Source organism: Mastigoproctus giganteus, chromosome 1, assembly GCF_048544385.1.
Source record: "Mastigoproctus giganteus isolate SK-2022 chromosome 1, ASM4854438v1, whole genome shotgun sequence".
Taxonomy (NCBI): domain Eukaryota; kingdom Metazoa; phylum Arthropoda; class Arachnida; order Uropygi; family Thelyphonidae; genus Mastigoproctus; species Mastigoproctus giganteus.
In genome coordinates, this window is record NC_143575.1 from 271441348 (window position 1) to 271454739 (window position 13392).

The window sequence follows — 13392 nt, forward strand, 5'->3', positions numbered from 1 at the left end:
TGTTGTGTTGACATTCTTTCACAATAGATTATCTATTCAACAAAAATCCCTTTTGATTAAGCCATTGGGTATCAAAAAAAAAACTAATATAAAAAAACTGAAAATTCTTGAGATTAATTCTACTGAAAAACAAATTATTACTAGTAATGATAGTTTAAATAAAAAATTTTGCCAATTTTCTAGACACTCTGCACTCAAGTTTGTGTGTTCCTTCTTGTACTGAGTTCATGCCTTTAGCAAATGAGATTCATGATATTAGTTAAGTTTTGTTGATTTTTACAGATTACAGGAAGAAATCACTGCTTTTGTGTGAGAGAACTAATTGTGATGATAAAAGGTTTTATCAAAGGTTTAGGCCTAAATGAACTAATGAGACTTGTGACAGAGAAGAAAAATGCATGGGATGCATATAAATTATCAAGCGACTCAGAAGCCTATGGCAGATATAAGCTAGTCTGTAATCAGGTCACAAAGGAGGTTAGGCAGGCGAAGGCAGATTACGAGAAATCCTTGGCAAAAGATGCTAAGAAAAACAGCAAGGATTTCTTTACTTATATAAACTCTAAAAGGAAAGGGATGAATATGATTGGTCCACTTGACATTGATGGTTCGACTGTTGATGATCCTGCTCAGATAGCAAACAAACTGAATGAGTATTTTGCATCTACATTCACACATGAGGAATTATTAAGGTTTGAAAATGGCAGAAGGTTATCAAATTGTAGCAGGGTACTTAATGATTTTGTAATAACTGAGAGCAAAGTGGAGGAGAAATTGTTGAAGTTAAACATAAGAAAAGCACCTGGAGTGGATGGGATCTATCCAGTTATATTAAAGGAGGTGGCAAAGCAACTAAGCAAACCCTTAACACAATTATGAGAGCATCCTTGGACTCAGGGGAGGTTCCCACTGACTGGAGATGTGCAAATATATCCCCAATCCACAAAGGGGAGACCCCGAGTGCCAAGCGTTTTCCAAGTGATCAAGTGATTCTAGAGTGCGCTTCTCAATTATACTTAGTTTATTATATTTATAGCGATCTTAATTTTTTAGTACTTCATAAGTAAGTTTTAGTACTTCATAAGTAAGTCACTTGGTGGCACCGCTCTTGCCTCCTCGTGGCGGGGCTGGGAGTTGGAAAGTACTAAAGGTCCCAGGGCTAAAAGAGCAAATCATGAGTAGTAAAGTCACTACTTCCCAAGGGACTTCAGAAAAGATCCCACCAAATCGGCTTGATGAAGAACCAGAAAATACCGCAAAAAGGCAAAGAACAGATGGCTCCAAACCATCACCGACTCCTTTGTTCCTAATCATCCACTCCACCGGAGAGGAGACATTAGGAAAGAAATCCCCATTTTTCATCCAAAAAGTCTTGGAAGGACTAGCCGGAACACCAAAAGCGGTCAGGCGACTCCGATCTGGGGATTTATTAGTTGAAACGTCCAGTACTAGACATTCAGAAAAGCTACTGAATGTATCAAACTTTGGAGGTATACCAGTAGTGGTCATCCCCCGTAACACCTTAAACTCTTCGCGGGGAGTAATCTCCGAATGGGATCTCTTACACGTTACTGAAGAGGAAATCAGCAGAGAACTCCAAAATCAAGGAGTGACAAATGTAAGATGGATTTCTATTCGGAGAGATGGAAATGTAATACCTACCAAAACCTTAATCCTGACATTTAACACACCAAAAATCCCATGCACTGTAAAAGGAGGATATTTGAACTGCCAAGTAAAAGCATATATTCCAAATCCCTTGCACTGTTTCAAGTGTCAACAATTTGGACACTCACAAACAACATGTAGAAACACACCGACATGCGCTAAATGTGGATCCAAAGAACATCAGATTGATGACTTCCCAGCCACAGCCCCAAAGTGTCCAAATTGTAAAGGAGAACATCCTGCATACTCCAGAGCATGTGATAGATGGAAAAAAGAAAAAAAAATACAGAAATACAAAACAGACCACAATATTACATACCAAGAAGCAAGAAAAATGGTTCAGCCAACCATAACCAATAGACCAACGTACGCACAAGTAGCAACTAAATTTAAATCAGTGGAATGTCAAACTGAAATCTCAGTTCCTCCAAATGAATCATTTTCTCCACAAGTCAAACACTTACTCCAAGCAAAGCAACAAGATAAGCACGAGAAAACAGTAAACACACCGATTCAATCCCCTCAGATTCTCCAACCTTGCAACAGTGTAAGAGTAACGGCATACCACAAAATCACGAACCTAACTCAGAATTTATGGAATTTGAGAAAACAGGAAAGATGATGACGATACGTTGGAAATCCATGCTGAAGAATTAGAAGAAGATATGGATACCGGAAAACCGGTATTTCTCAAAAGAGATAAAGAGTAAGGACAGAAAAACAAAAGACAGCCACCCAACGAAAACAGCTCGAGGGGCTGAGCAAATATAAATAATGGATAAAATTATCCAGTGGAACTGTCGTGGATTACGTACTAATTTTGACGACGTACAATATCTGATCACCCATTACACACCAATCTGTATATGTCTCCAGGAAATATACCTCAAACAACAAGATACCCCGAATATCAGGAACTACTCAATGTACAGAAGAGACCGAATAACTCAAAGTATAACACATGGAGGAGTTGCTATATTAGTAAATGACAGAATACAGGGGCATTTAAATAGCCCATTAGAAGCGGTAGCAATTCATACAATAGCAAGGTCCCTATTAACCATATGTTCATTATACATTCCACCAGGAGATGATGTCTCTTATGAAGACCTAGACGCATTACTACAACAACTACCAACACCAATTTGTCTGATGGGAGATATGAATGGACATAACCCTTTGTGGGGATGCTCCGACTACAACAAAAGAGGACGCATCATTGAACAACTGCTAGATAATCATAACCTCTTACTTCTTAACAGGGGTAACCACACTTACTTCCATTTTCCAACTCGGACCACCACAGCTATAGATCTTACCATATGTATCCCTACACTTTACACAGCATTTAATTGGGAAGTTTTTGAGGATCCTCTTGGAGTGATCATTATCCAGTAATTTCCACACTGGTCAGTGAATATCCATATCATACCAGCAGGACTCCTCGCTGGAAAATAGAAAAAGCTAATTGGGAAGCATTCAGGAGGAAAGCAGTTTTCAACACCAATATCATTGAGCAGGAAACAGTAGTTGTTGCACTAGCACATGTCACAGAAACCATACAAAACGCAGGCAAGCTAACAATCCCTAAGACTTCATCACGTTTTCCAAACCATCCGAAAACATGGTGGAATGATGACTACACGGAAACAAGAAAACAACAGAATAGGGCATGGAACCGTTTTTGCAGGTATCCCACAACAGAAAATCTGATTCAGTTCAAAAGAATGCGTGCCATAGCGCAATTTACTAGGAAGCAGAGTCGAAAAGCAACATGGATCAAATTCCCATCTACAATAAACAAAAAAACAAATGCACATATAGTCTGGAATAAAATAAGAAAAATGACAGGTAAATATAGAAATAGGCCATCACCAATACTGATCTGCAATGGAATTAGTTTGACTGAGCCTACTGTTATTGCAAACACATTAGGCGAGACCTTCGCAAAAGTATCAGTGAAAGATTCATACTATCCGGAATTTCTGATCCAAAAAGAAAAAGCAGAAAAGCATAAGATTAAATTTAAATCAAAAGGTAATGAACCCTACAATCAACCATTCACAATAAACGAACTACATGAAGTTTTGTTCACAGCCAGGCCAAGTGCAGTAGTCCCAGACGATATACATTATGACATGATCAAGCACCTTAACAAGACTGAATTAGAAAATTTATTGAAACTGTATAACAGAATATTCCAAGAAAATGTATTTCCAAACACATGGTGCCATGCAATAGTACTAGCTTTCCCGAAACCTGACAAATCCTTGCAACTATCGACCAATAGCCCTCACCAGCTGTTTAGGAAAATTATTAGAAAAAATGATAAACAAAGACTGATTTGGTATCTAGAGGAAAATAACATCTACACAAACATGCAATGTGGTTTTAGACATCATAGATCTACTCTGGACCACCTAGTCAGGATAGAAGCCAACATTAGAAATTATCAACATTAGCATTTATCAGATCACAACATATGGTTACAGTATTTTTTGACATCGAAAAAGCTTACGATACCACTTGGAGATATGGGATCCTGCGAGATATGCACCATGCTGGACTCAGAGGCAATCTCCCTGTGTTTATCCAGAACTTCCTTATGAACAGAACCTTCCAAGTCAAAGTACAAACTTCTTTCTCTAAAATCTACCAACAAGAAGAAGGCGTTCCACAGGGCTCATTCTTGAGTGCCCCATTGTTTGCCATAAAGATTAATTCGATCACAAATCAACTCCCTCCTTCAGTTTCACATACACTTTACGTTGATGACTTTAGTATCTCTAGACAGGCAGAGAACATGAGAACTATCGAGAGACAATTGCAATGCGCAATCAACAATATAAGTAAGTGGGCACTAGATAACGGTTTCAGACTGTCAACACAAAAAACAATATGTGTACATTTTTGTCACAAAAGAAATCTCCATCCTGATCCTGAACTAAAATTAGAAGGCAAAAATATACCAACGCAGCCGAAGGCAAAATTTCTCGGACTAATCTTAGATAAGAAACTCACATTCGTGGAGCATATTCGAGAGCTGCGTAAAAGCTGTACAAAACACATGAATACTTAAAATCCTTTCGTCAACAGCATGGGGAGCAGACAGATATTCCTTACTAAACCTATACAAAGCACTAATTAGATCAAAATTGGACTATGGAGCCCCAGTGTACGATTCAGCACGGAAAACAGCTCTGAAATGGCTGGATCCAGTTCATCACAATGCACTGCGTATAGCTACTGGCGCTTATCGTACCTCTCCCATATATAGTCTCTATGCTGAAGCCAACGAATTACCTTTAACTCTTAGGCGACAGCAACTCGCATTGTATTATACATTTAAAATAAAATCTATGCATGGACACCCTACTTGGGAGGCCCTCTTTGATCCATGATGCAGAAACATATATCAGAACCGCCAACAAGCAAACCGACTCCTGGGAATTAGAATGCAAGACTTTTTGGCAGTACATAACCTTAATATAGACAAAATAGCACACATGCAAGTTCACACTCCTCCACCATGGGATTCGCATATCCCGATATGCGACTTCTCTTTTCAGAAATGGAATAAAAAAGCGATACCTTCAACAATCTTCCAACAGTTACATGCAGAGCACAGAATTCAATTTCCTGACTATATTCCAATATACACAGATGGTTCAAAAACAGACACTTTAGTGGGAGCAGCAGCTGTATTCCCAGATATAACTTTAACACAACAGCTACCGAAAGAGTGCAGTTTATGTACAGCAGAATTATACGCAATAAAAATAGCCTTAACTCATGTACAAGATAAGCATTTTACAAGAAGTGTAATATATACAGATTCCTTGAGTTCCTTACAATCCATGCAAAACATCCAAACACCCAATCCTTTGGCACATACAGCAAATACTAACTGACTGCGCCAGAAATGAACAGGATACTTTTTTTCTGCTGGATCACAGGACATTCAGGGATTGCGGGAAACGAAGCAGCAGACAAGTCAGCCAAAGAAGCCATACTACAGATCGGAGAGGATATATCAGTCCCGTATTCCGATTACAAGCTTGCGATATGGCGTATTTGCCAGTTGCAATGGCAAGAAACCTGGAATCAGCAAACTGCAAACAAATTATACCAAATAAAGTCAAATATTAAAAACTGGATTTCTAGCAGTCGAAGGTCGAGAAAAGAAGAAACAGCACTCACCAGGCTAAGAATCGGGCATACCCATCTTACACACTCATTTTTGTTGCGAGCAGAAGAACCACCACAATGCCAGACTTGTGACACCGTTCAATCAGTTCAACACATTAATAGACTGTCCTACATATACAAATGAACATAAACAAGCCTTCAAAGATATTTATGAGACACATGACGCCATTATACTAACAGATCTCTTGAAAAATAAACATGACTGCACAGATGTTTACAACTTTCTTAAAGCTATCAATTTATACCACCTCCTCTAAGGAAGTGAATATAAGCAACAGACTAACACAAGAACGTATGAATCAGGTTAAAATGAACAATTGAAATTGAAAGTAAACACCCCTGAAACACATCACACCGTATGAACTGGCGCATTATGACCCGCGTAGTCCATGCGCCATTAAACCTCAATACAAACCAAACCACAAAGGGGGATCGAAGGGTGACACGAGTAATTACAGACCAGTTAGTTTAACTTCTGTTCCAGGTAAAATAATGGAGTCACTGGTTAAAGATGCATTGCAGGATCATCTAGACAAGACTGCAGCAATAATTCAGACACAGCATGGGTTTGTTAAGGGAAAGTCTTGTCTGACAAATTTGATTGGTTATTATGATGTGGTTACAAAGGAACTGGATGCAAAAAATAATTTTGATATCATATATTTGGATTTCAGGAAAGCTTTTGACACTTTTGTGCATGGAAGATTATTGTACAAATTGGAGCAGAATGGTATTAAGGGTAAGTTGCTATAATGGATAAAAGGACGGTTAAGTGAGAGAAGACATGGGTGCTGCTGTTTGTGGACTAATGTTATTAGTGGAGACCCACAGGGTTTGGTGTTGGGTCCACTGTTGTTTTGTATATTTATCAATGATATTGATGAAGGTATATCAGGCTTAGTGTCGAAGTTTGCAGTGATACAAAGGGTGGCAGGGTTGTTAATGACAGTAATGGCAGTGTGCTACTGCAACAGAATCTAGATGATTTGGGCAGATGGGCTAAGAAGTGGCAACTGAAGTTTAACCTTGACAAATGCAAAGTACTGCATATGGATAGAAGTAACCCTAGAGAAAAGTACCAACTGTGTGGTATTACACTAAAGGTGGTAGAAAATGAAAAAAAGCTGGGAGTAATTGTGCAGTCAGATATGAAGTTTTCTGAGCAATGCAGACAGGTTGCTAGGGCAGGTCATGGGGTTTTGTCAATGATATATAGGAACTTTGCCAGCAGGGAAAAGGTGATTGTCCCTCTGTATAAGGCAATAGTCAGGCCACACCTTGAGTACTGCGTACAGGTCTGGAGGCCTCATTTTAGGAAGGATGTCGATTTGCTTGAGCTTGTACAGAGAAGGGCAACAAGATTGGTGAGGGGAATGAAGGGATCCTCTTACCAAGAGAGGCTTAAGTTCTGCAAATTGCAGTGGCTGGAGACTAGGCACCTGCATGGTGATCTGATTGAGGTGTATAAGGCCTTGAATGGGTTGAGCATGCTGAAATGGGATCCTTCCACTTGTTCAGATTACGAACCTAAGGGGGCATAAATTCAAATTAAGAAAAGACAGATGTAGAATAGATGTGCGGAAATTTGCCTTTAGCCAGCGGGTGGTTAATTGCTGGAACAAACTTCCATCTGTCGTTGTGGAAGTTGATAGGTTGAATAAATTTAAGGAGGAACTGGACAGGCATTTGGAGGGAATGGTGTAATTTTTATTTTTTGGCTGATGCTGCATAAGCTCATACACTTGCTTTCTTGCATCACATGCCACTAGTACTGCTACTACTACTGTAGTATTGATGCCAGGGTAAATTTGAACCCCAGGGTAAAAACAAAATTAATATATATATTTAATGCTTTATTTACTGTTTAATCAAAAGAAACCTTTTTTAACAGGAAAATTTATTTCTTCTTTCTAAGTGTAATGTGTAAAATTTGTTCTTTCATTAGTGCTAATAAAAGTGAAATTTTTGATTTAACTTTGAAAATATTTTTGAATAGTTTTGTTTTTTCAGGATGATTCGCCTTTGTATACTACAGACTTTTTAGATTCCACAAAGGATGATGAAGATATTCAAAGGTACCACAGACTTTTTTTTATATATATATATATATATATATATTAGAACTGTTGAACTTTAAATATGTATGAATATTTTATTATTCGATAGTGATGGCTCATCTAAGAAGTAATATAGTGTTTGCTGTAAATGACTCTATATTGATATTGCTGTTATCAGAATTACTATATGTGTAGAGTCATTCCGGTGATTTTTTCTTGTGATTTTGTGTTTTGTGCAGTTTGGGGATACTTTGATCTCTTTAGTGATAGAGGCAGACTTTTGTTCACATACATTAGCGATGATATCATTCTTGGACTAATATTAGTCTCTCAGGATTCAGTGCTGTCCCCTTATTGTTTTCAATATTTATTAATAGTATTGATAAAGGCATATCAGGCTTAATGGTTAAATTTGTAAATGATAAAAATTGTAAGTTTGGCAGAGTGGTTAACCATGCTCAGGTAACACACATAAGAATACATTCATTTGAATTGAGAAAGAATGGTTGCAGGGTAGATGTGCATTTTTTTTTTGTTTTTTTTGGCTGATGTTATACAATTTCGCTTCCTTGCATCATTTGCTACTATGAATACCATCCATGAGTTGATCTAAATTGCTAATATTGTTTTATACAAATAGCATTATCAAAAAAAAGCAAATAAAGCTGAATCTGTTGTTTGTTTAAAACTCTAGGCATCATTGTGGCAGCTGTGTCTTGACTGATGGCTTCTGTTAGCAAACATATGACAAACTATAAATAATCTTACTGAGTCTAAAGTGAACAGTCAGCAGTCGGGACATGACACTGCCAAGGGGGATGTCTTTGTGTGTGCGCGATGCAAGGAGTGTATCGATATCAGGCAACAACTCGGCGTTCTTGTGGGCCTATATGAGAGCTTGAAGGACAGGGTGGATGCCCTCGAAGAAACTAAATTGAGGGGCCCATCAAGCTCTCAGCTGCCCACATCAACGCCAGAGCTTGCACTTGGGCATCGCGTGACACAGAGACAACCCCCAAGGCAGAATGCGCTGGTCCCGAAGGAACTAGTAGTTGTTGGTGACTCTATTGTCAGGGAAACGGAGAACATGCTTTGTAAAAAAGATAGGTGGAACAGGACCAGGGTATGTCTGCCAGGGGCAAAGGCTGATGACGTTGTAGAGCGAATATCATCTTTTAAGGGCACAAAAGGTGATATAGTTGTACACGTTGGCACAAATAATATTAAGAGTAGGAGACCGGCAGAATTACTTAACAAGTACAGGTCACTGTTGAACAAAAGCCGAGAATTAGGGTTGAATTTGAAAGTGTCTGCAATTCTGCCCAGACACGATAGGAGGGAGTATATGATGAGAGCCTTGTCGATCAATTCGGCCCTGGAAAGATTGTGCAAGGCTCAAGGGGTAGAATTTTTTTCAGCCTGGACTGTACTTGTTAACAGGAGAGATTGCTTCTACAGGGATGGGATACACTTAAATAGAAAGGGTGCAAGAATATTTCCTGATGCTATCGAGGCAGTGTTAGGTGGGTCGGAAAACTGCTAGCTTGGGGGGAGACAAAGACCAATAGATTGACAGTAGCCACTGGCAGAAGTGAAAGAGATTCTTGCACTGCTTCTATTAGAATGAGCAGAAGCCTGAAAAACAAGATGCATGGTATTTCAGAGACTGCTGGGAGCCATTGCGGTACAAGTAAACACATGGGTTGTGTTAGGGTAGCTAAGATTAGAAACAGGTGCAGGTATACTTGCGTGTACACCAATGCTAGGAGTTTAGTAAATAAATTTGATGAATTTGAGGTATTGCTCAAAACATCAAAGGCAGATATTGTTGGGATATCAGAGACATGGTGTCACACAGATATAAGGGATGCAGAACTGCAATTTGGGGAGTACAACGTCTACAGAAAGGATAGACAGGATAGGAAGGGGGGAGGGGTTATGCTATTAGTTAAGAAACACATAAAAACCAAGGAAGTGAAGCCAGTCGACATCGCTGGACAGTGCAGTGTTGAGTCAGTTTGGTGTGACATAAGCATTGGGAGATCAAAATTGAGAGTAGGAGTGTGCTATAGGCCTAATGACTTTGATGAGTATAATAAGGAACTGTACAGGGAAATAGAGTGGGCCAGTAAATCAGAGAGTCTTATAATGGGAGATTTTAATTTCCCAGATATTGACTGGAATTTGGGGGCTGGTTACTCACACACTAGCAGGGCTTTTGTGGATTTGTTGGATGATTGTTTTCTACCTCAGCATGTTCGGGAGGCAACTAGAGGGAGTAATACTCTTGATTTGATTATCAGCAGTGATTCTTCATGCATTAAGAATCTGCAGATAAATGAACCACTAGGTGGCAGTGATCACAGTGTGCTGAAGTGGGACTTACTGAAAGAGGTAACTACCATTAGGGGTAAAGGGAAGGGTTATTGCTTCTGTAAAGGCGACTACGATGGACTGAGACAGTATTTAAATTCTATACAGTGGGACCAACTGATGATGTTACCAACAGCAAATTCAAAATGGGAAGCATTCAAAGAACTTATCTTGGAAGCTACTAGGCTTTACATACCAACTAAGAAATATTGTTCAAGGTTTAGGCCAAAATGGATGTCAGATGAACTAATGAGGCATATGGCAGAGAAGAAAAATGCATGGGATACTTACAAATTAACATTGGGAGATCAAAATTGAGAGTAGGAGTGTGCTATAGGCCTAATGACTTTGATGAGTATAATAAGGAACTGTACAGGGAAATAGAGTGGGCCAGTAAATCAGAGAGTCTTATAATGGGAGATTTTAATTTCCCAGATATTGACTGGAATTTGGGGGCTGGTTACTCACACACTAGCAGGGCTTTTGTGGATTTGTTGGATGATTGTTTTCTACCTCAGCATGTTCGGGAGGCAACTAGAGGGAGTAATACTCTTGATTTGATTATCAGCAGTGATTCTTCATGCATTAAGAATCTGCAGATAAATGAACCACTAGGTGGCAGTGATCACAGTGTGCTGAAGTGGGACTTACTGAAAGAGGTAACTACCATTAGGGGTAAAGGGAAGGGTTATTGCTTCTGTAAAGGCGACTACGATGGACTGAGACAGTATTTAAATTCTATACAGTGGGACCAACTGATGATGTTACCAACAGCAAATTCAAAATGGGAAGCATTCAAAGAACTTATCTTGGAAGCTACTAGGCTTTACATACCAACTAAGAAATATTGTTCAAGGTTTAGGCCAAAATGGATGTCAGATGAACTAATGAGGCATATGGCAGAGAAGAAAAATGCATGGGATACTTACAAATTAACACATGACACAGAAGCCTATGATAGATACAAGTTGATATGCAACCAAGTTACAAAGGAGGTTAGGCAGGCGAAGGCAGATTACGAGAAATCCTTGGCAAGGGATGCAAAGAAAAACAGCAAAGAGTTCTTTACTTATGTAAACTCTAGAAGGAAGGGGATGAATCAGATTGGTCCACTTGATATTGATGGGTCAACTGTTGATGATCCTGTTCAGGTAGCTAACAAACTAAATGAATATTTTGCATCGACATTCACACATGAGGAGTTATTCAGCGAGGGGAATGCCAGAGGTGTATTCAAGTCTAGCAGTAAGCTACAGAATCTTGAAATAACTGGGAGTAAAGCGGAGGAGAAACTGTTGAAGATAAACACAAGAAAGGCACCCGGGGTGGATGGGATCTATCCAGTTATATTAAAGGAGGCAGCAAAGGAAGTAAGCAAACCCTTGGCCATAGTTATGAGAGCTTCCTTGGACTCAGGGGAGGTACCCATGGACTGGAAATGTGCAAATGTGACCCCAATTCACAAAGGAGGATCAAAGGCTGAAACAAGTAATTATAGACCTGTGAGCTTAACTTCTGTTCCAGGAAAATTAATGGAGGCACTGGTTAAAGAAGCACTGCAGGATCATTTAGACAAGACTTCAGTTATAGCTCAGACACAGCATGGTTTTGTTAAGGGGAAGTCTTGCCTGACCAACTTGATTGGATACTATGATGCAGTCACAAAAGAGCTGGATGCAGGGAATAACTTTGATATTATATACTTGGATCTTAGAAAGGCTTTTGATACTGTTGCACATGGAAGACTGCTACACAAATTGGAGCAGTGTGACATTGGAGGCAAATTGCTGCTATGGATAAAGGGGTGGTTGAGGGGGAGAAGACAGAGAGTGGTAATCAATGGACACTGCTCATCGTGGACTGATGTTATTAGTGGAGTCCCTCAGGGCTCAGTGTTGGATCCATTGTTGTTTTCTGTATTTATAAATGATATTGATGATGGTATATCAAGCTTAATGTCCAAGTTTGCAGATGATACAAAGGTTGGCAGGGTTGTTAAGGACACTACTGACACTATGCTGCTGCAACAGGATCTGGAAAGGTTGAGCAGATGGGCTGAGAGGTGGCAAATGAAGTTTAACATTGACAAATGTAAAGTACTACACATGGGAAACAGCAACCCCAGAGCAACGTATCAACTCTGTGGTACTACACTGACAGTGGTAGAGAATGAAAGGGACTTGGGGGTGATTGTGCAGGCAGATATGAAGTTCTCTGAGCAGTGCAGACAGGCTGCAAGAGTAGCTCATGGAGTATTGTCAATGATATACAGAAATTTTTCCAGCAGGGATAAGGAGGTGATTATTCCATTGTATAAGGCAATGGTCAGGCCACACCTAGAGTACTGTATACAGGTCTGGAGGCCTCATTTCAAGAAGGATGTAGAGCTGCTGGAACGAGTACAGAGAAGGGCAACAAGATTAGTGAATGGAACGAAGGGGTGCTCTTAAAGAAAGGCTTAAGTTTTGCAAATTACAGTGTCTGGAGGCTAGGCACCAGCGAGGTGATCTGAGAGAGGTGTATAAAGCCTTGAATGGTTTAAGCATGCTCAATGCTGATGGGATTCTTCCTCTAGCGCAGAAAAATCACCTGAGAGGGCATAAATTCAAATTGAGGAAAGACAGATGTAGGATAGACGTGCGGAAATTTGCCTTTAGCCAGCGGGTGGTTGGTTGGTGGAACAGATTGCCATCCCTTGTGGTGGAGGTTGATAGCCTAAATAAGTTTAAGGCTCAGCTGGACAGGTATTTTGAACGAACAGAGGGGTGAAGTGGAAGTGGGTTTTTTTTTTTTTTTGGCTGATGCTGCATAAGCTTGCTTTCTTGCATCAAATGCCTCTACTAATGCTAATGCTAATATTGTAAGAAAAAAAATTCACCTTTATTTGCTGATGCTATTTGTATAAAATGATAGGCCACCTCATGGATAATAATGTTGTTTTTAACTTGAGCATAATTAGTATTAGTATTAGCCATATGGTACAAGGATGCTTGAGGCTTACTAGCCAAAAAAAATTAATTAATTAATAAAAAAAATTATAAAAAAACCTGTTTGACTAATCCTCACATAGACCTATCCAGCTAAC

At 39.4% G+C, this 13392-nt stretch overlaps 1 protein-coding gene across 1 annotated transcript in view; it reads left to right on the plus strand.

Moving 5' to 3' along the window:
- The window catches only part of LOC150091994 (uncharacterized), a 105084-nt gene that overhangs the window by 29706 nt on the left and 61986 nt on the right, over positions 1-13392 (plus strand). Inside the window, exon 5 of the mRNA XM_090370740.1 lies at positions 7888-7952. Coding sequence (XP_090226866.1) covers positions 7888-7952 — 65 coding nt within the window. The remainder of the gene's footprint in view (positions 1-7887; positions 7953-13392) is intronic.